The 25,370-nt window shown below is 42.6% G+C and overlaps 1 protein-coding gene and 1 long non-coding RNA gene across 3 annotated transcripts in view; one reads left to right on the top strand and one right to left on the bottom strand.

Moving 5' to 3' along the window:
- LOC140191108 (very-long-chain enoyl-CoA reductase) overlaps positions 1-25,370 on the bottom strand; it is an 84,807-nt gene that overhangs the window by 35,633 nt on the left and 23,804 nt on the right. The window contains exons 2-7 of one of the 2 annotated variants that reach the window (XM_072248211.1): positions 16,324-16,374; positions 12,434-12,485; positions 8,474-8,518; positions 6,991-7,094; positions 5,205-5,320; positions 4,098-4,203 (exon numbers count right to left, since the gene is read on the bottom strand). In XM_072248211.1, the coding sequence (XP_072104312.1) occupies positions 4,098-4,203; positions 5,205-5,320; positions 6,991-7,094; positions 8,474-8,518; positions 12,434-12,485; positions 16,324-16,374 (474 nt within the window). Of the gene's footprint in view, positions 1-4,097; positions 4,204-5,204; positions 5,321-6,990; positions 7,095-8,473; positions 8,519-12,433; positions 12,486-16,323; positions 16,634-25,370 lie in introns of those variants that run through there. The other variant, XM_072248210.1, reaches the window with a different exon arrangement.
- LOC140191109 (uncharacterized) overlaps positions 22,764-25,370 on the top strand; it is a 43,024-nt gene continuing 40,417 nt past the window's right edge. The window contains exon 1 of the long non-coding RNA XR_011883749.1: positions 22,764-22,896. This is a non-coding gene — a long non-coding RNA (uncharacterized lncRNA). The remainder of the gene's footprint in view (positions 22,897-25,370) is intronic.

Below are 25,370 nucleotides of genomic sequence, written 5' to 3'. Positions count from 1 at the left end.
GCCATCAGATTCCTAAACGGACATTGAACCCACAAACACTACCTCACTACTTACCTGACTTGATATATATACACACATTCACTTCTTACTAAAATTTACAGATTTTATTACACATTGCAATGTACTGCTGCCACATAACAACAAATTTTATGACGTATGCTGGTGATTTTAAACCTGATTCCGTGTTTAGGGGATGGCAGGGGAATGGGAAGGCAAAGTGGAGGGGAATCGGAATTAGAATCAGGTTTATTATCATTGACGCATGTCTGGAAATTCGTTACTTTGTAGCAGAAGTATAATGCAAGGCATAAAAATTTACTATGTTACAATAAATAAAAATATAAATAACTAAGTAGTGTAAACGAGGACCAATAAGATATTGTTCACGGGTTCACATAATGGGCAGTTGATGGACAAAGTAAAGAGAATAGGCTGCAGGGAGATGAAGAGATGTGTTCTGATTGCTAGCATAGATTTAATGGACTGAGTGGCCTCCTTTGTTGTAAACAAATAGGAGGAAAAGGAGAGCTTGCAACATTATATGTTAAGTAGGTCTGTACAAGACCCATTCTGAGCTAATCATCTGTATGATAAAGCGATTGAAAACATGACAGTACGATTGGTGTCACAAGATATGTTCAATCGCCAGAACCTGTGAAAGCGAATTCAATAAATATGGTAAACTACAAACTAGAATATAAATAGGAGTCTACTAATGGAACAGACTTTATCAATTACCCCAGTGCCATACTCTTATTTTGGAGACACAGACTGCAGATGTTGGAATATGGAGTAACAGTCAATCTGCTGGAGGAACTCAGTGGATCGAGCAGCATCTGTAGGCGGGAAAGGATCTGTCAACAATTCAGACTGAAACCCTGCATCAGGTCCTGCTGCTCAACCTGCTGAATTCCTCCAGCAGATTGCTTCTTGTTCTTTTTTTTAATTACCCTCCAGGGTAGACTAAGCCACCCAATCAGGCAAAGAAACAACTACAACTGGTCCAGACAATGGCACCAAACCATCTTGAGGGTTTCAACTCAATTCAAACAACCACAGCAAAATAGAATAAATATTTTAGAGCTACAATGGTCAGAGTAGTGCATCATACCAATCTGAAATGAGTTCACATTAATCACTCAGCTACAGATGTACAACAAAGCTCTGACCCACAAGAGGGAAGTCAACTTTCTTACAGTAATTGAAAAGAGACAAAAATCAACAAAAATACAAGATTTTAAGTTCACACACCATAGAACTGAGCCATGTCCATTGCTAAAACAGCCATTTTCCCACCCATTAAACGGATTCAAAATGTGCACTCAACAGGGTAACCAACTGTCTTGGTTGGAAAACAGCTCTGGCTCCAGGAAGTTTATCTTGTTGACACTGAAATGTCTCCTTGGTAAAACTGGAAGAAACAGCGCAGAATCACTTGAAGCAAAAAGCTTAAAGAGGATGTCTGTGGATCTTGAAGATCAATCATCCCAGCATCTGGATATCACTGCTGGGAGTTCCTCACTTGTGCCAAATACAAACCCAGCTGCTTCATCGAACACCTTCCTTCCATCTTATCTGTCAGAATTGGAATGTTCACTGATAATTGCACAGTATTCATTTCATTCATAATTCCTTGGGATGTGAAGGAAGACTCATACAACATTCAAGCAAAGCCATATGCAGGGAAGTAACATTCATGCCACAAAGGTGCCTGGACATTGACCAATCATAGAGGCAGTTTAACCACCTACCCTTGACATTCAGCGGTATTAGCTTTTCAACGTCTCTCAACATCAATACTGTGGTGTATCAATGACTGGAATTTTAATGGATCAGTCAGACAAGTCCATATGCTACCAGTTCAAAAATCGAAACCAAGACCAGATGTCAGTTGTGGCAGGGTTTACATGCAATAGACCAAAATCAGGCAGCACTGCTGATAACAACCCAACCCTTCCTGATGAGCTGAACACATTCAAAGCATATTTTGAACAGAAAGGCATTGGAATATCACCATCCACCCAACAGACTCCGATGCATCTGAACCCACAGTCACCACTGTGGACACAAGATCAGTTTACCAGAGAGTGAACCTGAAGAAAGCATCTGACCTGCATGGTGTCCTCAGTCACATCCTCAGATCCTGTGCAGATCAGTGGGCCGTTGTATTTGCAGACAGCTTTAACCACCCCCTCCTTCAATCTGAGGTTCACACTCGCCTTAAGAAAACCACTATCATTCTAATACTTAAGAAAAACAAGGTAACGAGCCTAAATGACTACTGCCCAGTAGCTTTGACATCCACCATCATGAAGTGCTTCGATAGGCTGGTCATAGCATACATTACCTCCAGCCTCCCGCGGCAATTTGCCTGCTACCAAAACAGGCCTATAGCAGTTGCCATCTCTCTAGGCCTACACTTATTTCTGGAGCATCTGGACAAAAAAGACCTCCACATTACACTATTATTTATTGACTGCGGCTCCACCTTCGATACTATGATAACAAGTAAATTCATTTCAAACTCCTAGACCTGGGTCTCAACATCTCCCTTTGCAAGTGGATTCTTGACATCCTGACCAACAGGCCACAATAAGTAAGGACAGGCAGCAACACATCCAGCACCATCCTCCCCACGGTCACGCTCAAGGCTGAGTATTCAGCCTCCTACTCCACACTGTGCACTCATAAATGTACGGCCAGAATCTGCTCCAATAACGGAGCTGTCAGCGTGACACTAATACAACTCAGGGTGTTCTGAAGTTCGGAGTTCAATTCCCATGCCGTTCTGCAAGGAGTCTCTCTATGCCATCCCCATGGAGCGCATGGCTTTTCCCTGGGTGCTCCAGTTTCTTCCCACAGTCCAAAAATGTACCGGGTAGGTTAACTGATAATTGTAAGTTGTCCCGTGACAAGGGTTACTCAGGTTTGTGGGGTTGTTGAGGTGGCGTGACTGGAAGGGCCCACTCCATGCTGTTTCGCTAAATAAAGATACAAATCCATCTCCACGTTTCCAGGTGACGCAACTATAGTGACCATATGTCAAATAAAGATAAGTCAAGAGTAGAAGGAGATAGATAGCCCTGTGACACGGTGCACTTAATGTCAGCAAAATAAAAGAGCTGGCCACCACCTTCAGGGCAGAGCCTTGTTGATGTAAAGAGGAGCAGTGCTGCGGTTGAGAAGGTTAAGTTCCTGAAGCGAACAACACTAATAACCTGATGTGCTCGAATCATTATTATGCCATGGCCAAGAAAGCTCATCAGAGCCTCTACCTCCTCAGGACACTAAGGAAATTAGGCACGTCCCACAGGGAGCATCCTATCCGGGTGCATCATAGTTTGGTATGGCAACTGCTCTGTCCATGACCACAAGAAATTGCTGAACTGTGGACATAACTCAGCACATCACAGAAACCAACCTCCCTGTCATGGACTCTATCTACACTTCTCACTCCATAGTAAAGAAGCCAGCATTATCAAGTACCCCACCGACCCCAGACATTTTCATCTCCCCACTCCCATCAGGCAGAAAATACAACAACCTAAAAGCACATACCAGCAGGTTCTAAACCACTGTTATGTCTTCTGATCGGTTCTCTTGTACGACAAAATGGACCCTTGACCTCACTATCTACCTGATTATGACGTTACAGCCAATTGCCTTACCTGGACTGTACTTTCTCTGTAACTTTAACACCTTATTTGCACTTTGTTAATGTTTTTCCTTGTACTATCTCAATGCACTGTTGTAATTAATTCATCTGTATGAACTGTGTGCAACACAAGCTTTTCACTGTATTCTCGGTACATGATAACAATAAACCAATACACTAATATGCTGGGTTGAAACCTTGTATTAGAATCCTGATGTAGGTTTCAACCCGTAAACCGACAATTTCTTTCTCCCTTACAGATGCTGATTAACCCGCTGAGTTCCTCCAGCAGATGCTTTGTTGCTCAAATTCGAGCATCTGCAATTTCTTGTATCATCAAGTTCTATGTCCCCTAGCCAGGGGTCTTATTTACCAGGCAAGTCTATACCAAAGGGCAAATTGAACACAATCAGAAAGTAAGCATAATACAGGTCACTTTTACCTTAAAGATGTTGCGCAACGGCATGGTGCCATGGGAGAAGCGGTGAACAAATAACGTCTCTAGCAGCCTCTTAATGTAGTGGAAGGAGTGGCAAATACAGGCGAGGCTGTGGGAAGGACAGCAAGAGAAGGGTGACCCTCACTGGATGCCCACTACATAGCACTAGAAATTGGCAGAGCATTACTTAACATGGCTAATACCCTGCTGGGTTTCTAATGAAAACAACAGGCAAAATATATATATTTCACTAAAGTCTCGGGCCGGCTGGTGGCGGAATGGCATCAGCGCTGGACTCAGGAGCGAAGGCTCCCGAGTTCGAGTCCAAGTCGGGCCACCCCCCGAGCACACTTTCCATCCGTGCCGGGTTGAGTGTCGAGCTAGCCACTCGGCCTCGTGAGAAAAAAAGGGTTGAGTCAGGAACGTTCATATTGTAACCCGGCTAACCCGAAAGGAGACCATCCTGACACCACGTGCCAGACAAGAATGGCTGACCGTCTGGTGCGACACCTTAAAAAAAAAAACTAATGTCTCAGAATCCAACGATATTGTTGTTGATGCCACCTTCTAGATTAAAAATTACAGGTCATACCCAGGCAAAAATTGACTTCCAATTTTACAGATGGTCTTAAAATGATTTTATTTACAGAAATCTCTTGATAACTATGCCATCCTAATTTTGTAACTAAGGGCATCAATACCACATAAGACTAAAAAGAAAAATTATTAGAAGTGGAAAGTGTAAACTAATTCTGCCATTCATAGAAATTAACTTATGTATATCAGACTTTAAATTTAATAACATTATGAGGCTTGCTTGTATATGCGAATGTATGACCTGTTCACCAAATGTACTTATTCAGTCAGATGGAGAACCAGTGGGGGAGCCAGGAGTTCTCCCATTACAAAAAAGCAAGAACATACATCAGGTAAAGCAGATCATTGATGCTAAAGAACACAGAAAACAGCAGAGTAATTAATTGTTTTAGCTAACCCTGAGAATAATGCCCATCTACTGCCTATCCCCATTCATTTTTATGGCGTCTCTATGGCCTTTGGATTACTTAAATCTAGAGAAATGGTAACACAAGTTAACAAATTTTAACTTACTGTACGACCGAATGCGGACTTGAGGTGAAAGCATGTTTAGGACCATAAATAAATGGCAGCCGGAAATAGAACAGCAGGTAAATTAACAAAGGCCCAGCATACTCCGTCAGGAACACCTAGACAGACATAACAAAGAACATCAAATCCATTTCTGTCATTTGATGGGTTTCCAGAACAATGTGCTTATTTAGTTTTACACTTTCTTTATGGATAAAATGTTTTAATTCATTGAGCCTCTTTAAAGAATAGAGGTGGGAGGGGAGGGTTACAGTAAATTAACATAGTCATGAGTTAAAGAAAACCTCTTGATTCATAAGATGAAACCAACTCAAATATATAGTCAACATTTACAGTAGTTTGTTCTCCTTCCCCTCACCCCCCCCCCTTCTTACTCCGGCTTCTGCCTCCTACACTCCTGAAACATCGACTGTTTATTCCCCTTAGAGCTCCCCGGGCTTTCTAAGCTCCCCCAGCTTGTACGTGTTGCTCCAGATTTTCAGCATCTATAGAACCTTCTGGGTTTAAAATCAACAGCCAATACATCAAATATCTGGCACAAGAAAAATGTTCACTCAAGAAAGGCGACCACTCGTTCCATTTAGTCTGCACAAACTCACAGATCAATCCCATTTTCCCTGTAACTCATATTTCTCACACTCCCAGCAACTGCTCCAGACTCTATTACTCTCACACCCTTGGGGAACTTTTCAGTGGCCAACTAACCTACCGACTCATACACTTTTTGGGATATGGAAGAAAACGGAAGTCCCAGAGAAACATAGAAAACCTACAGCACAATACGGGCCCTTTGGCCCACAAAGCTGTGCCGAACATGTCCTTACCTGAGAAGTTACCTAGGGTTACCCACAGCCCTCTATTTTTCTGAGCTCCATATAACTGTCCAGGAATCTCTTAAAAGACCCTATCATATCCGCCTCCACCACCGTGGCCGGCAGCCCATTCCATGCACTCACCACTCTCTGTGTAAAAAAAACTTACCCCTGATATCTCCTCTGTACCTACTTCAAAGCACCTTAAAACTGTGCCCTCTCGTGCCAGCCATTTCAGCCCTGGGAAAAAGCCTCTGACTATCCACACAATCAATGCCTCTCATCATCTTATACACCTTAAAAGCCAAGGCGTCACAGGGAGAATGAGCAAATTCCACACAGGCAGCACTAGATTGAACCTGGATCACTGTTACTGTGAGGTAGTAACTGTGATAGCTGCCCCTCTGTGCCATCCTAACAGTAATGTCCTTCAGATCAGATGATCCCATATCTCTATACAAAGCAGGGCAGGACCTTCGATGTTTTGGGGGAATACTCTTGACTCAACCATCACATATCTCTGGGTAATGTACAAAACTGATAAGTAACTTATTGTACACAATAACTATGAGGGATTATGGTAAAGTGTCATGTGGTGTCAACAATAGCATAGTAGTCTCTCAGGGGGAAAAAAAACTGGTTCATTCTCTTAAAAATGATAAATTCTACAGATGCTGGAAATCCAAAGCAACATACACAAAATGCAGGAGGAACTCAGCAGGTCAGGCAGCATCTATGGAAATGAATAAACAGTGGACATTTCAGGCAGAGTCTCTTTTAGAGCAAGGCTGGAACTCCAATCATGGACTGAGGGAGTATAGCAGTGTTGGAAGTGCCATCATTTGGGTGAGTTGTTAAGGAAAATACACAATCTGCCTTTTCTGTTGCTGCATTAATTGCTTGGTTCACACCCAGCAATATTTGTGAGTTAAGCATTGACTTTATTAAGAACTTACCGTGACCCACCCAATCTGAGCACCAAGGTCTCTGAAGTAAAAAGTGGCTGTGGTACCAACGGGAAGACTCTGCAAGATTTCTTCGTCCCTCAGTGACTTCCCTTCTGCAATATCAAGTCGGAGAGCTATCTTAAACTACTTCTTCTCAGTTACCGATATAACAATAGCAAATCTCAGGCCAGAGGCTATTGATCAGCCTTCTCCATCTCTTTATAAACAGGAGGCTTCAAACCTTCGCCCCCATTCTCCGACTAATCCATATGACTATTATTAAGACTTGAAAAAACATGGCATTTAAAGCAAATCATTTTTAAAAGGAAATCTCAATCTAGTACATTAATAAAATAAGTTAAAGTTTAGAATTACAGCAGACACTTCAATACTTTGTTAAACACTGTGCAACATTGAAAAATGGGTTCCTTGCCCTGCTCATTTCCCATAACTTGTACTTTGGTTAAATTCCCTTCTGGGGGTTGTAGGAGGAAACCTTGCTGGAGTTCTGAAAGAGTTGCTCTCTTACCTTGTAACTATTTCTCAGGAACTCTAGTAGACTACAAGCTACCCATCCTCTCAGCTGGAGACAACACCGCAAAAGGAATGTACAAGGACAGTACGTTTGCAAACAGGGAACACAGTATTTAAAACAAATGGGTTAATCTCACTTTATGAGAGCAATAATTGCCTGCTGCATACAGTGACACAATTCCTGGCAATGTTTGAATAATTACTCCATCAATCATGCATGAAGACTTTTACACATAGAATTTGCATGATCTATCTATCCCACACTCAGTCGACTTTACCAGATATATGATTTTGGTTTAAGCAACAGATTATGTTGTGGTTTGTCTCGAGCTCAGGGCTGTCCAGTCACCACTTCAAAAGATGACACAGTGACACTAATATTAATTCAGGAAGCAGGTGCTTTACAGAGGTCAAAGGCCAAACCCTCCAGACCATATACAGAAACATGGTGCAAAATATGACATATGTGCACACACACAACTGATTCCAGCTACCTTTCTGATGGACCCACAGCCAAGATCTCATGAATACTACTTCCCGACTGTTAGAGTTTCACTAAATACACACTGCTCCCATTTCCTGACAAGCCTCGATCCAATTTTATCCTCTATGTCCCTACTTCGATTTAGATTTAGTAGATTCAATGAGTAATTAAAGTGAAAACATAATTCTGCTCCATAATTTAGTGAATCTGTGCACCCTTTCCAAGAAATCATTCCCCTGAGGTCAAACACAGTATCACAATACCTGTAGGTCACTATAAGGTGATAGGTACACATTCACACTTACTGATTCACCAGAATGATTTTGCTTAGGTCACTAAAAGGCTTACACACAGCAAGGCTCGAGACGTGTAGATGGCAATGGCGGTGTAATAACACCCTTGATTTCAAAGTATTGGGGTGGGCACTAAGCAGCACACTGTGTTCACGAGGTGAGGTGTCAATTTATAACTTACTCGGTTCCAATCTGAGGGATTGCCTGGCAGGATACCACTGGGCATCTGAAAGAGAAGGAAAATCCATCTCATTAGCACAGACTATGAGTTTGCATCTTACTGGTAAAAAGGGGCAACTTAAAATACTGTAAAATCCTTCATAAAGCAGTCCTATTAATCATCACTACTGTTGGCTTAAATGTGATTACTATTTCACTCTAACATCAGTCCCAAAACTGTAGGTTAGGAATTATAAGCATTCTTTTATTTTGGGCAGAAACATGACAAATGTCTGGAATACGCTGGGCATTTTGTAGATTTGCTGTCAAAGCAAGAAGTATTATTCAGATCCTGAAAAATTTGATAAATTTGAATCTTTTAGTTACAACTATCAAGCTACATACCTTACAACAATACCGGCTTTGACTGTTAAGTTGTGATGAATTCAGATAACTCACAGAGCCAATTAATCTTAGCTACTGAGTTTGGGGATTGCTAAAATGTACAAATCTGCCATCTATAAAGAGACCAGCCAAATTTTCCACTCTTGATTACCATTCAACAGTAATGCCAGAAGGTAAGATTCCCCCCACCCCCAGTAAGCCTGAAGTTCTGAGGGACTGGGAACAAGAGGAAAAATATCTCCAGCAACATCCAACAGCAAAAGATAAATGATCGCCATTTTGTTAACAGTCAATGATTAAGAGAGATCCCATTAGAAAACAGTAGAATATTGCTCCAACATTTTATAGGTGTTGAATATTTTAGTCATAGTCATACTTTATTGATCCCAGGGGGAAATTGGTTTTTGTTACAGTTGCACCATAAATAATAAATAGTCATAGAACCATAAATAGTTAAATAGTAATATGTAAATTATGCCAGTAAATTATGAAATAAGTCCAGGACCAGCCTATTGGCTCAGGGTGTCTCACCCTCCAAGGGAGGAGTTGTAAAGTTTGATGGCCACAGGCAGGAATGACTTCCTATGACACTCTGTGCTGCATCTTGGAGGAATGAGTCTCTGGCTGAATGTACTCCTGTGCCCACCCAGTACATTATGTAGTGGATGGGAGACATTGACCAAGATGGTATGCAACTCAGACAGCATCCTCTTTTCAGACACCACCGTGAGAGAGTCCAGTTCCATCCCCACATCACTGGCCTTACGAATAAGTTTGTTGATTCTGTTGGTGTTTGCTACTCTCAGCCTGCTGCCCCAGCACACAACAGCAAACATGATAGCACTGGCCACCACAGACTCGTACAACATCCTCAGCATCGTCCGGCAGATGTTGAAGGACCTCAGTCTCCTCAGGAAATAGAGACGGCTCTGATCCTTCTTGTAGACAGCCTCAGTGTTCTTTGACCAGTCCAGTTTATTGTCAATTCGTATCCCCAGGTATTTGTAATCCTCCACCATGTCCACACTGATCCCCTGGATGGAAACAGGGGTCACTGGTACCTTAGCTCTCCTCAGGTCTACCACCAGCTCCTTAGTCTTTTTCACATTAATCTGCAGATAATTCTGCTCACACCACGTGACAAAGTTTCCTGCCATAGCCCTGTACTCAGCCTCATCTCCCTTGATGATGCATCCAACTATGGCAGAGTCATCAGAAAACTTCTGAAGATGACAAGACTCTGTGCAGTAGTTGAAGTCCGAGGTGTAAATAGTAAAGAGAAAGGGAGACAAGACAGTTCCCTGTGGAGCCCCAGTGCTGCTGATCACTCTGTCGGACACACCGTGTTGCAAGCACACGTACTGTGGTCTGCCAGTCAGGTAATCAAGAATCCATGACACCAGGGGAGCATCCACCTGCATCGCTGTCAGCTTCTCCCCCAGCAGAGCAGGGCGGATGGTGTTGAACGCACTGGAGAAGTCAAAAAACATGACCCTCACAGTGCTCGCTGGCTTGTCCAGGTGGGCATAGACACAGTTCAGCAGGTAGACGATGGCATCTTCAACTCCTAGTCGGGGCTGGTAGGCGAACTGGAGAGGATCTAAGTGTGGCCTGACCATAGGCCGGAGCAGCTCCAGAACAAGTCTCTCCAGGGTCTTCATGATGTGGGAGGTCAATGCCACCGGTCTGTAGTCATTGAGGCCGCTGGGGCGCGGCGTCTTCGGCACAGGGACGAGGCAGGACGTTTTCCACAGTACAGGAACCCTCCGGAGCCTCAGGCTCAGGTTGAATACATGGCAAAGTACTCCACATAGCTGAGGGGCACAGGCTTTGAGCACCCTGGTACTGACACCATCCGGTCCTGCAGCCTTGCTTGTGTTGAGACGTTTCAGCTGTCTTCTCACCTGTTCAGCCGTGAAGCCCACCGTGGTGGTTTTGTGTGGGGGAGGGGTATAGTCACGAGAGCAGGGTGGGGGACTGTGAGGAGGGGTAGGAGGGGAGAGTGGAACATGTGTTGATTGGGGGCCGACAACAAATGGCTCATGTGGGGGGTGGGCAGGGGTCACAATGTCAAATCTGTTAAAGAACAGGTTAAGTTCATTGGCCCTGTCCACACTGCCCTCAGCTCCTCTGTTGCTAGTTTGCCGGAACCCAGTGATGGTCCTCATCCCCCTCCAGACCTCTCTCATGTTGTTCTGCTGGAGTTTCCGCTCAAGTTTCCTCCTATACCTGTCTTTAGCCTCCCTGATCCTGGCTTTCAGGTCCCTCTGTATTGCCCTGTATTAACTATCCTCGTTAGAGAATCGTTTCATTAGTCACATAGTCTGGAGCAGGACTTTTACTCCATCAGGTCTATGCTACCCAACTAGCACATTTGTACTAATCCCACTTCAATTTTCCAAATTTCCCTTCCACCCTCCCCAGAGACATAGATAGAGTAGATGTGGAGAGGATGTTTCCAATTGTGGGAGTGTCTCAGACCAGAGGGCACATACTCAGAGGGACATCCCTTTAGAAAAGACATAAGGAAGAATTTCTTTAGCCAGGGGGTGGTGAATCTGTGGAATTCATTGCCACAGGCAAATGTGAAGGCCAAGTCATTGGGTATAATTAAAGCAGAGGTTCATGGGTTCTAGATTAGTCAGGGCATCAAAGATTACAGGGAGAAGGCCAGAGAATGGGAAAATAAATCAGCCATGATTGAATGGTGGAGCAGGCTCAATGGGCAAATGGCCTAATTCTTCAATGTTTATGATCTTAAATCAGTATCTCAACATGAAGCTGGAGTTCATGTTGAGCTCACATTCAAAAAGACAGTACCCGGATTCCTACACATATCAGTTAACTTCTGTCACTTTACTAGTGGGTTTTACTCAGCCTTTGACATGGCTGATCCCTGTGTGGCCACTGTCAGCTTACTGACTGACCAGTAACAACAGCATCACAAGTTAATATATTAATAAAAATTGCAGCTTTTCCTTCGGGAATGCAAAATCAGAAACTTAAAGGTCTGATTCCTGCTTGGAGGTGACGAGCTGATCTCAGCTGTGGGTGCGCTGTGCTGTTGCTGCTCTTGGGCTCTTACTGAGCGGCTCAGAAGCAATACAAGATCCCTGCTCCCAAAACTTTTGTTTCCCCTGTGATCACTAAGGATGAGTACCTCTACAACTTAACTCGGCTTGACAACTGATTATGCCAGAAAACAATCACGAATGAATCTGGTGACACAAACTGAGACGGAAGAGCTAGACTTCATTTAACGTCAAGTTATCATTCAGTTAAATGGAAAGGGGACAAAACAAAATATCAACCTGACTGCAGCTACTGCACTGTATCAGACCTATATTGCCATCTGAAACCACTGACTAGAGTTAAGGACTCAAGTTTGAAACCCAGCAGAAAATGCAAGCTTGGACAGCACTACAGGCAAGAGAGTGTGTAACAGGCGGTTAAAAAGTGTAAGAGGATAAAAGGAACTTGCTGAACATCAGCTTCCTGTCAGGTTATCTAAAACAAAAACAGCACCAGGAGCGAACACTTTGCCGACTATCAACTAGCAGTCCAGCTGCATACTTACGGTTCTTATGGAACATAACCTTGATCTCTCCAATCGTGGCATTAGGCTCCACCTGTTTAAACATTTAATAGTTAGTGTAAAAGGCACATTCAGCATCCAAATTCAGATTTGGAGTCTGGGCTAGAGAAACCAGAATAAATTACATCCAGTAACATGAAAGTGCAGAAATGAAATCCAATTAGAGTATTTAGCTAAGGGATGCGGCACTGTTGAACCTTCACCTTGCGGCAGAGGTGAAAAGGACAGCAATCTCATTGTATTTTAAACTTCTCTGGTCACGGGATTCAGGATTTAAATGCAGCATCAATGAATACTCTCACCACTCCACCCACCCTGAAGTCCTTCATTGGAGGGTTATACCAGCGCAAAACGAGGATCACACTAGGGATCCTTTCTTCTTGTGAGACAAAGTGAGTGAGTTTCCCAAATGATCACTGAGGATAGAGTTTTGGGTTGGGGGGGGGGGGTTGTAGCATTATGAACTCAATATCAATGCCAAATGAATCAAAAATATCCCTCAAGAGTCCTTGCTCTTCATATAAGCCTGAATCATGTATTAAGGCTATTTTAGAGGCTGGCACTGGTGCAGAAGCATAGTTGTAAGAAGAGAGGTGAAAAACAATCTGTGGTCTTGCCAGTGTTCCTCCAAGGCTCTAAACAAGCACTCAGCATCCAGCGCCAACAAATGCTAGGCACATGAAATCAGACCAGCAATTTTGGAAAAGGATTATGCAACAGGGCAGGTACTATGAAACAACCAGATTTCCTTCTATACAAGAGTGACAATATCATAAAAATATGCTTTGAAACACTAGATGCTACAAAATGCACTCTGAAATCTAGATTTGTACTTTCCAGAAACTACACAAACCATTTGTCTTTATTCAATATGTGTATGCAAGGGATAGAGTGCATTAGATTTAGAGCACAAGACAAAATAAGGGGACGCAAGGATCGGAGTAGGATTGAACCAAGCAGACTTCTCCAATAGCACTGCCAGTTTTGAGAAGTGAGCTGATTCCTTTGCAGCCTCTGCCTCTCAGGAACAGAAAGTACAATCCATTGTTGATAACATAAAGAGCAACCAATGCAAAGTAGGCTGGTGTTACCTGGCCTGGAATAATCCATTGAGCTACTAATTCAATAACATTAATTATATTAGAAAGAAAGGAATTTCAAGTTCCTAAGTGTCAATATCTCTGAAGATCTCGTATCCTGGACACAACATATCAATGCAGCTTCAAAGAACACAACTATGGCTATATTTCATTTGAAGTATTGTCACCAAAGACACTTGCAAATTTCTACATGGAGAACATTCAACCTGGCTGCAAATCACCGTCAGGGGTGGGTGGGGTGGGATGGCTACTGCACAGGATCCAAATAAGCTGAAGAGAGCTGGAAACTTGGTCAGCTCGATCACGGGCACTAGCCACTGCAGGACCCAGGAGATCTTTTTGAGGCATCACTTTAAGGACCCACAACATCCAGGTCATGCCTTGTTCTCATTGCTGCCATCAGCCTGAAGGCACACACTCAATGACGCAGGAACAGTTTCTTCCCCTCTACCATCTGATTTCTGAACAGACATTGAACTTATGAACACTAGCTCTCTACTTTTTAAAGAATTTTAATTTTTGCACTACTTATTTAAATATATACTGTATATATACACACATACATATACACACACACACACTCTTACTGTAATTCTTTTTCTCTATTATGTACTGTACTGCTGCCGCAAAGACAACAATTTTCACAACATACACCAGTGATATTAAACTTGATTCTGATATGCCACACAAGATGGACACAATACCCTTTGCGGGTGGGGTAGAAAAGACTCAATAATACCAGTGGGTGTTGCAGAAGTACCAGAGCAAATCTGACTGTGATTAAGTCATCTAGATTTGGAAGCAGCACGTGACACAGGAACTGGTATCACTGTCTCCGACACAACACTGACCTCTGACGTTATCTATGTCCTGTCTGATCATTCGTCCTGTGACTCCTTGAGCTTCTTCCAGGTGCTCCAGTTTCATCTCACATCCCAAAGATAAATTGGTTGATTAACTGGCACTAGTAAATTGCCCTATGGTGGTAAGTGGCAAAAGAACTAAAGGACAGTTAGTGGGTGACAGAACAGCTGCAGAGAATTAAGGAGCAGGGAAATGGGATGAATAGGATCATTCTGCTGTGAGTGGGTGTGGACCCAGCAGATAAAACGGTCTCCTGCGTCATTTTAAGTGCACATCTTTTGTGCCTTGGGTTGTTCCTACTACAAGCAGGCACGTAATTAAAATGTTAGAGGGAATGATTTAATCAATAAATTTGATATCTCTAAGCCTGCACTTCACATAGTTGAGGGGAGATTTCATTGAAACCTAATGGATACCACAAGGCCTGGATAAAGTAGCTGTGGAGTGGATGTTTCCATTAGTAGGAGAGTCTGGATCTGAAGGTACAGACTCAGATCAAAGGGGCGTCTCTTTAAAACTGAGGTGAGAATGAATTTCTTCAGCCAGAGGATGATGCATCTGTGGAATTCATTTCCAAAGAGAGTTGTGCAGGCTAAGTTATTGGGTGCATTTAAGGCAAAGATTTATAGGTTCTTGATTAGTAAGGGAATAAGTATTAAGGGGAGAAGGTGGTGGAATGACCTAATTTTTCTTCTATATTTTATGGTTTAATTAGGGTCAGCATTGGACTTGCACACTACCTAGCTTCTAACCTAGCAAGGTGGACCCAGGCCTGGAACCCTCAGTGCCTGTAAATGACTGCCACCAGCAACATAACAAGCCTATCCATGCCTGGTCTGGCAGTAGTATCCGCCTTCCTGGGTGTCCGAAGAGCAGTTGTCAGCAACTTCTATCGGGATGGATCCTTGACAGCCACACATTGAACACTTACCGATAATATCATCGGAATGCAAGCCCCCAACCCCACCATCAATTCACCTATATGGCAGGAAATAGACCAGATAGCACCACAGACAGCTGACACCTCACAAAAATATACTATAAAGTAATGACAGGCTTTCCCACATAATCCCTGCAGACCTTCCAAGTGGGAAAGAATTTCATGAAATTGGAAGTTAATACAAATGGGCTACAGGCACCTTTGCAGATACCAACCCCTGGCCAGCATTTGCTGGTTATATGGTTGTAAAGTTTCTAATGATGTTCATCACCACCTCTCTAAGCAAACCTTGCAGTGCAGTAGACTGGAACTGCAGTAAATCACAACAGTGGGAAGGGTGGCATGATTGTTGTGGGATGAGAAAACCGTGAAAGTGTATAGAAGCCACGGACAAATCTAGATTCTCTCAGGCACCCTTAACCACAGAAAGGCTAATCAGCTTGAATCGGTTCTTTGGGAAAGTTATAATGAATCCGATATCCGCCCTTACCCCACAACACCGTAAGTATTTTCCACGAGTGCTTATCCAATACCTCCTTGATCTGCTTCCTCCACATTTACCAACACAGCTCAGAAATCTGCTTCAGCTCTGCCAGTCAATTTACTGCTGTGCCCTAGGTATATCGTCCCTTCTGCCAGAGCAAATGTTGCTTTATTTCTTCCATCAAATCTCCTGTTCAACTCTGCTCTTAAAGAAATCTGCTCTTATTTCTCCATCTCCTTTCCAACTACTTCTGCAGCCACTCTTTGAAACTTCATTGCATTAGCAAACCAGAGAAAAATCTTGACCATAAGCACAATTTGAGGTGATTAATTAAAGGAGGAATTTGTAGGGTGCAGATTCTCCATTGAAAGCACTGCATCAATGGTAAACATCAGCTTTCACATGGAATAGCTAGATTTCCCCAACCAGATGCTGATATGCATATATTTTTGGAGTTAAACAAAAGACATACAATTGTGCTTACCTTGTCCAGAAAACTGAGCTTCTGCTTAGTCCTGGCATCCAAGATCTCCACCTCAAAAAAAACAGAAGCTTTTTTAGATTTCCTCTGTGATCTTATCATGCGATTAGGGAGGATTAACCCATTAGTCATCATCATATTTGGCTCTGGCAATATCGTGCTCGTGTCCATTGTCTTTGTCGTCTGTTCAACTCTAAAAGTTTATCTGCCCTTTCCTCTTTTTTAAAAGGCTACAAGAGAAATCAAGTCACTGCTTCTGCTCGTGGCACAGGGAGCTGAGATAAAACCCAGTTATCTGTTACTTCTTCTCAGGGCAGCTGTAAAAAGGAGACCGCCTAGAGAAGCAGCAACCCGATAGCCCTGGAATCTGAGCTGAGACTCTAACTAAATATAATCTAATTGAAAAGCAAACCCCAGGAGAACATCTGGGACATGGAAGGCTTGGCAAACTAGAGGAATCCATGCATACGTGTTTTTTTAAACTAATAAACTTCCTGTAATAGAAAACCTCAGAAACCATAGAAAACCTACAGCACAATACAGGTCCTTTAGCCCACGATGCTATGCCGAACAGGTACTTACTTTAGAAATTACCTAGGGTTACCGCTAGCCCTCTTATTTTTTAAGCTCCATGTACCTATCCAGGAGTCTCTTAAAAGACCCTATCATATCTGCCTCCAACACCATTGCTGGCAGCCCATTCCACGCCCTCACTACCCTCTGCGTAACAAATTTGCCCCTGACATCTCCTCTGTACCTACTTCCAAGCACATTGTCAGGGCACCTGGGAGACCAGATAAGGGGAGGGGGAAAACAATGAGGGGGTCAGACATTGGTTTTGGCCACGAGTTAGGACCAGCAATACCTACCACCCACCCATGTCATAGAATATGAGGGGGAGGGTGGGGGGGGGATTCTGATTGAAAATACAGTTCTCATCAGGCACTGCAGTTCTCGAAGGGTGCCAGTACTTCTAGAATAGACACAGAATTTCAAACATGCATAGACATAAGTGGAATGTCTAAAATGGTGTAACTCCCTTAGGCTACACTACTTGCATAGAACACACAACACTGACCCAGACCATTTGACTCCACACTGATCTCTGCCAGTTGCCTCCTTCTACATTCAAACTGTACTTTAGACCACTTGTTTCACTTGCACCCAAGAAGAGGGGTGGAAACAGACAGACCCAGGCAACAATTTTGAATGTGGCAAAACCCTTCTAAAAAAAACCCCACCTGATAAAAGCCTTGCTGATAAACATTTGTCTACATCGGGAGAGCTTTCGCACAGAATGATCAACAAGAGCCTGCAAAATCACAATCAGAACCACACTCTATGCGAGACTCCTGCATCACTGAGAACAGCCTGTACCACCAGGCAGGATAGACTCACAGAGATTGCAGAAGAGAGGATCAGAGGCAGGAGAGCAGCCTTAAGAGTGCACGACATTGACTCTAGAACACATAAAGTCTCATAGCATCGTCAAACATGGGAAAGAAACCAACTGATTACTACCATTGCCCCCTTCAGTTAATGAACTTAAGCCCAATGTTGAATATTATGAAGTGGAATGCACCCTGGGTGCAGAACTTCAATGGCCACTGTCAAGATTGTGGAAGGACAAAGCTGCATGAATGGAGCGCACAAAGCTTAAGATCTGGCAGTTCAAAACTAGGTGGTGCTGTGGACAACTAACATCAGTGGAAATGCCCACAACCACAATACATAACCTTGTGGCTCTGCATTCCCCTCACTCCACCATTACTACTAAACCAATGGATCAATCCTGGGTTCAATGAGAAACGCTGGGGGAAAACCAACAGCAGCACTAGGTTTGTGCAAAATTGAAGCAGCAGTGCAGGACACAAATGCTCAAAATAACATGCAATAGACAGAGCTACATAATCTTTCAACCAATGAATCAGTCCTGCCATGGCCAGTTGTGAATGGTGGAGGACAATTAAACAGTTAACAGGAGGCGACAACTTCAAGAACAAGCCTATCCTCCAGCTCTGAAGGCTAGCAGTGGCCACGTTCAAACAGAAGTGCTGAGCGGAAGGGTCCATCTCGGCTTCCTCCTGAGGTCACCAGACACAGAATTCAGTCTTCAAACAATTCAATTTATTCCATTTAATAAAAGAAATGGCTGCAACCAGTGGATACAGCAAACGTGATGGGAGTAGGCAACATGAGAGCCGTATGATTAGGAACTGCACACCAGCCCCACCTCAAACAAACCTATTCCATTTCACTTCCCAACAATGTAGGACATTACCCAGGTATGTCCAACTAATAAGACAGAACATATCCAATCTAGCCAATCGTTACCCAAAGAGTATCCTACTAGTTGATTCACAGTCTCACTTGGAAACACCAATGCCCAGGGGCAGAAAAGGCTACTAAAAGTGGTGGATACAGCCCAGTCCATTACAGGCAAACCTCTCCCCACCATAAAGTACCGCTGAAAGAAAGCAACATCCATCATCAAAGACCCTTATCATCCAGGACATATCCTCTTCTCTCTACTACCATTGGGTAGGAGGTTCAGAAGCCTGAAGTCTTAAACCACCAGATACAAGTACAGGTATTACCCTACAACTGTCAGGTTCTTGAACCAACATGGATAACTTCGTTCATCACTACTCTGAACTAATCCTACGACCTACAGAAGGATTTCAATGACTCTTTACAGATCCTGTTCTTGGTACCTTTTTTTGATTTGCACAGATTGTCTTCTGTTTGCACATTGGTTGTTTGTCAGTCTTTATCTGTCTATATATAGATCTTCATAAAATCCTATTATAGTTCTTTTTTGCTGTAAATATCTGCAAGAAAATAAATCTCAAGGCTGTACAGTGGATTCCAGTTAATTGGGATACATATTGGGGAAATGTCAAAGCAGCAGATGGAATATAACGTAGGAAAGTGCATGGACATGCACTTTGGCACAAAGAATAAAGGCGTAGACTATTTTGTAAATAGGGAAAATTTTTTTTAAAAATCAGAGATGCTGAGGGACTTGTGAGTTCTCGTACAGGATTCCCTAAAGATTCACTTGCAGATTGAGTTGGTAGTAAGGAAGGCAAGTGCAATGTTCGCATTCATTTCAAGAGGACTAAAATATAAAAGAAAGAATGTAATGCTGAGAGTTTATACGGTATTGGTCATACCACACTTGGAGAGTTCTGAGCCCCTTATCTCAGAAATGTTGTGCTGGCTTTGGAGAGAGTCCATAGAAGGTTCACGAGAATGAATCCAGGAATGAAAATGTTAGCATATGAGGAGCGTTTGATGGCTCTGGGTCTGCACTCACTAGAGATTAAAAAAGTGGAGGGGGAAATCTCATTGAAACCTATCAAACATTGAAAGGTCTGGATCGAGTGGATGTGGAGAGTATGTTTCTTATAGTGGTGCCTAGGACCAGAGGGCATACCCACAGAACTGAAAGGCATTCATTTAGAACAGAGTTGAGTAAAATATTTTTTAGCTAGAGGGTGGTTATTCTAGATTCACCAAGCTCTTTGCCACAGACAGATGTGCAAGCTAAGTCATTGGGTATATTTAATTCAGAGGTTGATAGGTCCTTGATTAATTAGAGTATCAAAGATTATAGGAAGAAGGCAAGAGAATGGTGTTGAGAGGGATAATAAATCAGCTATGATGGAATGGTGGAGCAGACTTGACGGGCCAAATGGCCTAATTCTGCTCCTAGGTCTGATGTTCTTAAAAGAACAAGGCAGCATACACTAGATGAATTCCTCCATGCATAACTATTAGGAACCTATATAGTTTTACAGTACTGTAGTAGTATTGGTGGTGTTCTAATTTAATCTGTATTTCATTTAAGTATTTGTTACTCTGTTAAATGGTACCTTGTCTTTTTTTTTAAAAAAATATACCTTAACTACTTCCATAAACTTTAGCTAATTGGGACAGTCTTCTTAATTGAGCCAAAATGTACTGGTCCTGATGTGTCCCAATTAACCAGAATTCACTGTATATAGTAACATATATGTACATTGATAATAAATTTATATTGAATTTTGAACACTGTCAGAACATCTCTGCAGGTGAAAGAGGCTCACCACCAGCCTCTCATGGACAATTAAGGTTGAACAATACAAATGGGCTTTGCCAGTGACAACCTGGTCCTAAAAAAAACGAATAAAGTAAATAATTGCAACAAACACAAAATGCTGGAGAAACTCAGCAAGCCAGGTAGCATCTATGGAAATAAATACAGTTGACGTTTCGGACCGAGACCTTAATCAGGACTGGAGAAAAAAAGATGAGTCAGAGTTAGAGGGGTGGGGGGAGGAGGGGAGGAAGGGAGGAAGAAGCACAAGGTGATAGACGAAACTAGGACAGGAGGAAAGGATGAAGTACAGAACTGGGAAGTTGATTGGTAAAAGAAATACAGGGCTTGGGCAGGGGGGTGACGATTGATAGGAGAGAACAGAAGGCCATGGAAGAAAGAAAAGGGGAAGGAGCACCAGATGGGCACGTAAATAGATAAGGTGAGAGAGGGCAATGGGAAAAGGGAATGGTGAAGGAGGCCGGGTGGGGAAGATTACCAGAAGTTCAAGAAATCGACATTCATGCCACCAGATTGGAGGCTACTCAGATGGAATATAATTTGTTGCTCCTCCAACCTGAGTGTGGCCTCATCGTGACAGTACAGGAAGCCACAGATTGACATGTCAGAAAGGGAATGGGAAGCTGAATTGAAATGGGTAGCCACTGGGAGATCCCACTTTTTCTGGCAGACAGAGCAAAGGTGCTCGAAGTAGTCTCCTAATCTACGCCAGGTTTCACCAATATGCAGAAGGCCACACTGGGAGCACAAGATACAGTAGAATAGACAATCCCAACAGACTTACAGGTGAAGTGTCGCCTCACCTTTGAGGCCCTGAATGGTAGTGAGGGAGGAGGTGTAGGGGCAGGTGTAGCACTTGATTTGCTTACAAGGATAAGTGCCAGGAGGGAGATAAGTTGGAGGGATGAATGGACGAGGGAAATAATTCCTGGATTGGTCTAGGTTAGCTGAGGGGAACCAAGATTAATTATAGAGGGTAATCTCCTGCTTCTCCTCCCCATCACCATTATTGGGCTCGCCTTCCCTGGGAATTTTTAATCTCCCAGATGTTGAAAGTATTTAGTCACATTGCTTCTTCCATTAACGTCTACCAGGCAGGCAGCTGATGTTTCTATGGGATCATCCATGATATCTCCTGTTGTTGATTAATCAGTGGACAATCAGCCTAGAATCAAATGCCAAATGGCAAACAAATAATTCCTTAGCCCATGATCACTAAAAGATAATCAGGGGTTCTCATAACTGACCTATAGAGACACACGAACAAAATCACATTAAAAGCTTGGGCATTGCAATAACCAAGCTGCTAAAACGATAGCTCTTTTTCTCAGTAAAAGTGGCTGGAAATTCCATCAAAATTCCTTCAAGCAACTGCACAAGACTTCAGCTCCCAATTCTCCACTTGCACAGGATCATTATCTGTCATGAATCTCAGTCCCCCCCACCCCACCTCTACAGATAATTACCAACCACCAACATGAGACAGGCTCACTGAAAAGGACGTTAGCGAGAAATTATCTGACAACTTTATCCTCGCTGCAGAAGCTTCCATAACACTTCACTGCTATAAACTGGTCCATGGGATGGGCTAGGGGAATAGGCCAGAGCTGTCTGTAGGCAATCAGTAACCCATTAAACTCAGACCACCCATTACTAATTGTGCAGCCAATTACTAACTTCTTGCTCGCTGACTCAGCCAGTATGAATTACTTGTTGCTGGAGGATGCAGAGGGCTATTCTTGGCATTGCTGCCTCATTGGTGGATAAATCCTGCCATCAGGGCCCAAGATCTGCATCAGCAATTTGAGGCTTTTACACATTAGGAAACAAAACGTGCCATAAGACTGTGAACTTCCAAGCGAAACTAAGAGAAACCTGTTTCCATTGGTTGAAGGGTCAATAACACAGATTTCAAAACAAAGAACAAGAGGAGAAACACTTTAGGCAGAGTCAGATTTGGAACACACTGTCTGATCAGGCGGTGGTGGAGATTTAACAGTGATCTTCAAACTGAATGGGTAGTAAAAAAAAAGTAGGAGCAGTAATCCGTGGCTCTTTGAAAGTGCTGACATGCACTCAGTGAGCCAATTAGTCTCCTTTTAAGGTTGGTTATTCTATGGGAGACTGGCTTGTGGAAAAAGGTCTTTTTACCAATACAGGCAAACACCTCATGTTCCAAAATGGCCGGTGATGAGCTTTTAATGCGGTTAGGGTTCTGTAGAGCCTTGGTGACAGGCAATGTGAAAGCAAACTGGGTGTGCGTTAATGTGCAGATACGATCACTTATTTGCAGCTGTTAAGACCGGGCACTGAGCTAGGCTTGTGGTGGTTATATTAATAGAACCTACAGGCAGGAACAAATGTAGCGGGGAGTGCAGATAGGGGACCACGATCATCACACAGCCGTCCTTCATGGAGAGACAGCAGCACTGGACTTTACCTGGAAACCTGGCTCCATAATCAGCGCACTAACAGTAAGCTACCCACTGTTTTAATTTGCCTCCTAGAAAAGCTCATACACTATTAGCTGTTACAGTGGCCTAGCAATCAGTCTAAGTCAGGAGAGGTGTGATATGTTTGTTGAAGTCTTGATAGGTCAAAGAAAGTAGCAGAAATTCAGCCCCAAGATTTTTCAACAACTTGGATTGGGGTTTGAGACAATGAGTACAGAGATATTTTAGACAAGAAGTTGCAAACTGTATTGCTGCAGTCCAGGCACATAAAGAAACTCCAGCTCAAAATTAGTGATTTGTTTGGCTGCTTTATTGGGGCTGGAGAAGAGGTGAAGGGGAAGATGGGAAGGAGAAGGAAGAATGACTTCAGCATTCTAAAGTTATAAATGGTTATCTGTACTAACTTCCTCAGACAGAGTCTAAGCAGCAGGGCTCTAGGCCAAGGTGCACCATTAGCCTTCCCACAACTTTGCAGATAATGATGCTCAGATTTATAGAAAGGTGGAAAGGGTCATTTCTCACAATACTGAAACTGGAGTCTGTGAGCTTCTGCACAGCCACTCAAGACCCTGTGCAGATAGAACACATATGCAGTATCATAGTGCCTGACTGACAGTATGTAGATAGGATAAAGTAATGATTGTTTGGAACCTAAACCCAGCAAATCCACATTGCAGGAAAACATCAGACAGCTATACCTGAAAGCCTTCATACTGTGAAATTCTGGTATTGGTATACTCTTGTCACATGTAACAAGATAGGGTGAAAAACTTAGCTGGAATTCTTAATACTCAAAAATTATTGGTAGAACTCAGTAAATCAGGCTGCATTTAAGGAGAGGAATAAACAGTTGAGTCTTTAGGGCCATGACCCTTCATTAGGACTGTGAAAGTCTTGTGTTTTGTGCACTATCCAGATAGTGCATGCCATACACAGTTACACTGAAGTAAAAGAAAGAAAACAATGCAGATTATAGTTTGCAGTTAAAAAAGAAAGCTCTGTGCAAGTAGACAGATAAAGTTCCAGGGGCATGACAAGGTGGATTAGGAGATGAAGAGTTCATCCTTTAGCTTATGAGACGTATGTCCAAAGTATAATAACAGTGGCACAGAAAAGAGAATGTCCGGGGGGGGGGGGGGGTAGTCTTCATTATGTTGACTACTTTTCCGAGGCTGCAGGATATATAAATGGAGTCCATGGAAAGGAGATTAGTTTGTGTGATGGACTGTTTCAATTGTGGCAGTTACTCAAGTTCTAGGACTTCCTCCCTTCATGAATAGAACAATCAAGTAGCCAATGGTCTTTTACAATTAAAAGTAAAAAATATGTAAACAGTGAAAAAACTAAGAAGAATCATGACATTTAGCTACAGTTTGAAAAGTCCTCACTGTTCATGTCATATATGGATTTTAGGTTGCCTGACTGAACGACAGTCTTTCCTGTGATTAGTTAACAACCCCATTACGGTCATCAGTACAATGGAAAGTAGAGTACACAAATTAAGATGTCTATTGGTAAGCAAGGTGTTGAGCACTGAAACGCTGAGCGGAAAGTCTGAGGTAATATAATCATTTTTATAGTTCTGAAACATTAGCCTTGTATCCTCTCCTCATGACTGCTGCTATTATCCTGTACACTATCATGATCTTGCATTTTATGTATGACATTATACTAAGTACAGTACTCGAAATGTAACGCTAAGTGTTGCACTCGATGCATTTTTGGGAGAGAAGCTTTCTTTGCGTATCTTCCAGTTTCCAGAATATGAGCGAGTTCTTTGCTTTTTTGAATGTTTCTTTATTTTAGTTTTAGGTAGTCCTAGACTGTTACGAACCAGTGATTTATTTTTAGTAAGCAACTCATGTCTTTTCAGAAGATATAAAACGAATTCTCGGCTATATGAAATTTCTTCTTTGGGGGATCTTCCACTCCGAAAAATCTGTTATTGGATAAAATAATCTCGGAATCACAACAATGAAGTTTAACCCGTTTAGAACTCAAGCAGCAGTCAGTTTTGTGTTTCTGTCTTGCTCTGGGACAATACTGACGACGTGATGTTCACACACTATAAAGCTCTGAACTAAATGTGGCTCGTTACCATGTGTAAAATGGACCTTTGTTAGTTCTGCAGCATTTGTAGGAGAAAAATCTGCTGAACATGCTGCAGAACCTCACTATCTTTCTGACAAAAAGTAATTTATTTACCCCAATTTATATGAAAGTAAGTATTCCCTCATTAGTAGACTGTACATTCTGCAATTCTAATCTCTACATTTCACTTTATTGCAGAAGGCCTAAATAAAACTCTCAAAACTTTCTTACATCTTTTTCTTTTTTAGTTCTAGTACCAGGTTGCTATATTCTCCCTATCTGTGAAATACCTTTAACCAAATTACTGAATTCTTTCTACATTTCACCTACTTCCAACAGATTCGAGTATATCAAAGTTCAAAGTAAAATTTATTATCAGAGTACATACATGTCACAACATACAA

This window comes from Mobula birostris, chromosome 32, assembly GCF_030028105.1.
Source record: "Mobula birostris isolate sMobBir1 chromosome 32, sMobBir1.hap1, whole genome shotgun sequence".
Classification (NCBI taxonomy): domain Eukaryota; kingdom Metazoa; phylum Chordata; class Chondrichthyes; order Myliobatiformes; family Myliobatidae; genus Mobula; species Mobula birostris.
The sequence above is the reverse complement of the archived record's forward strand: the minus strand, read 5'-3'. Positions and strand labels throughout refer to the sequence as shown.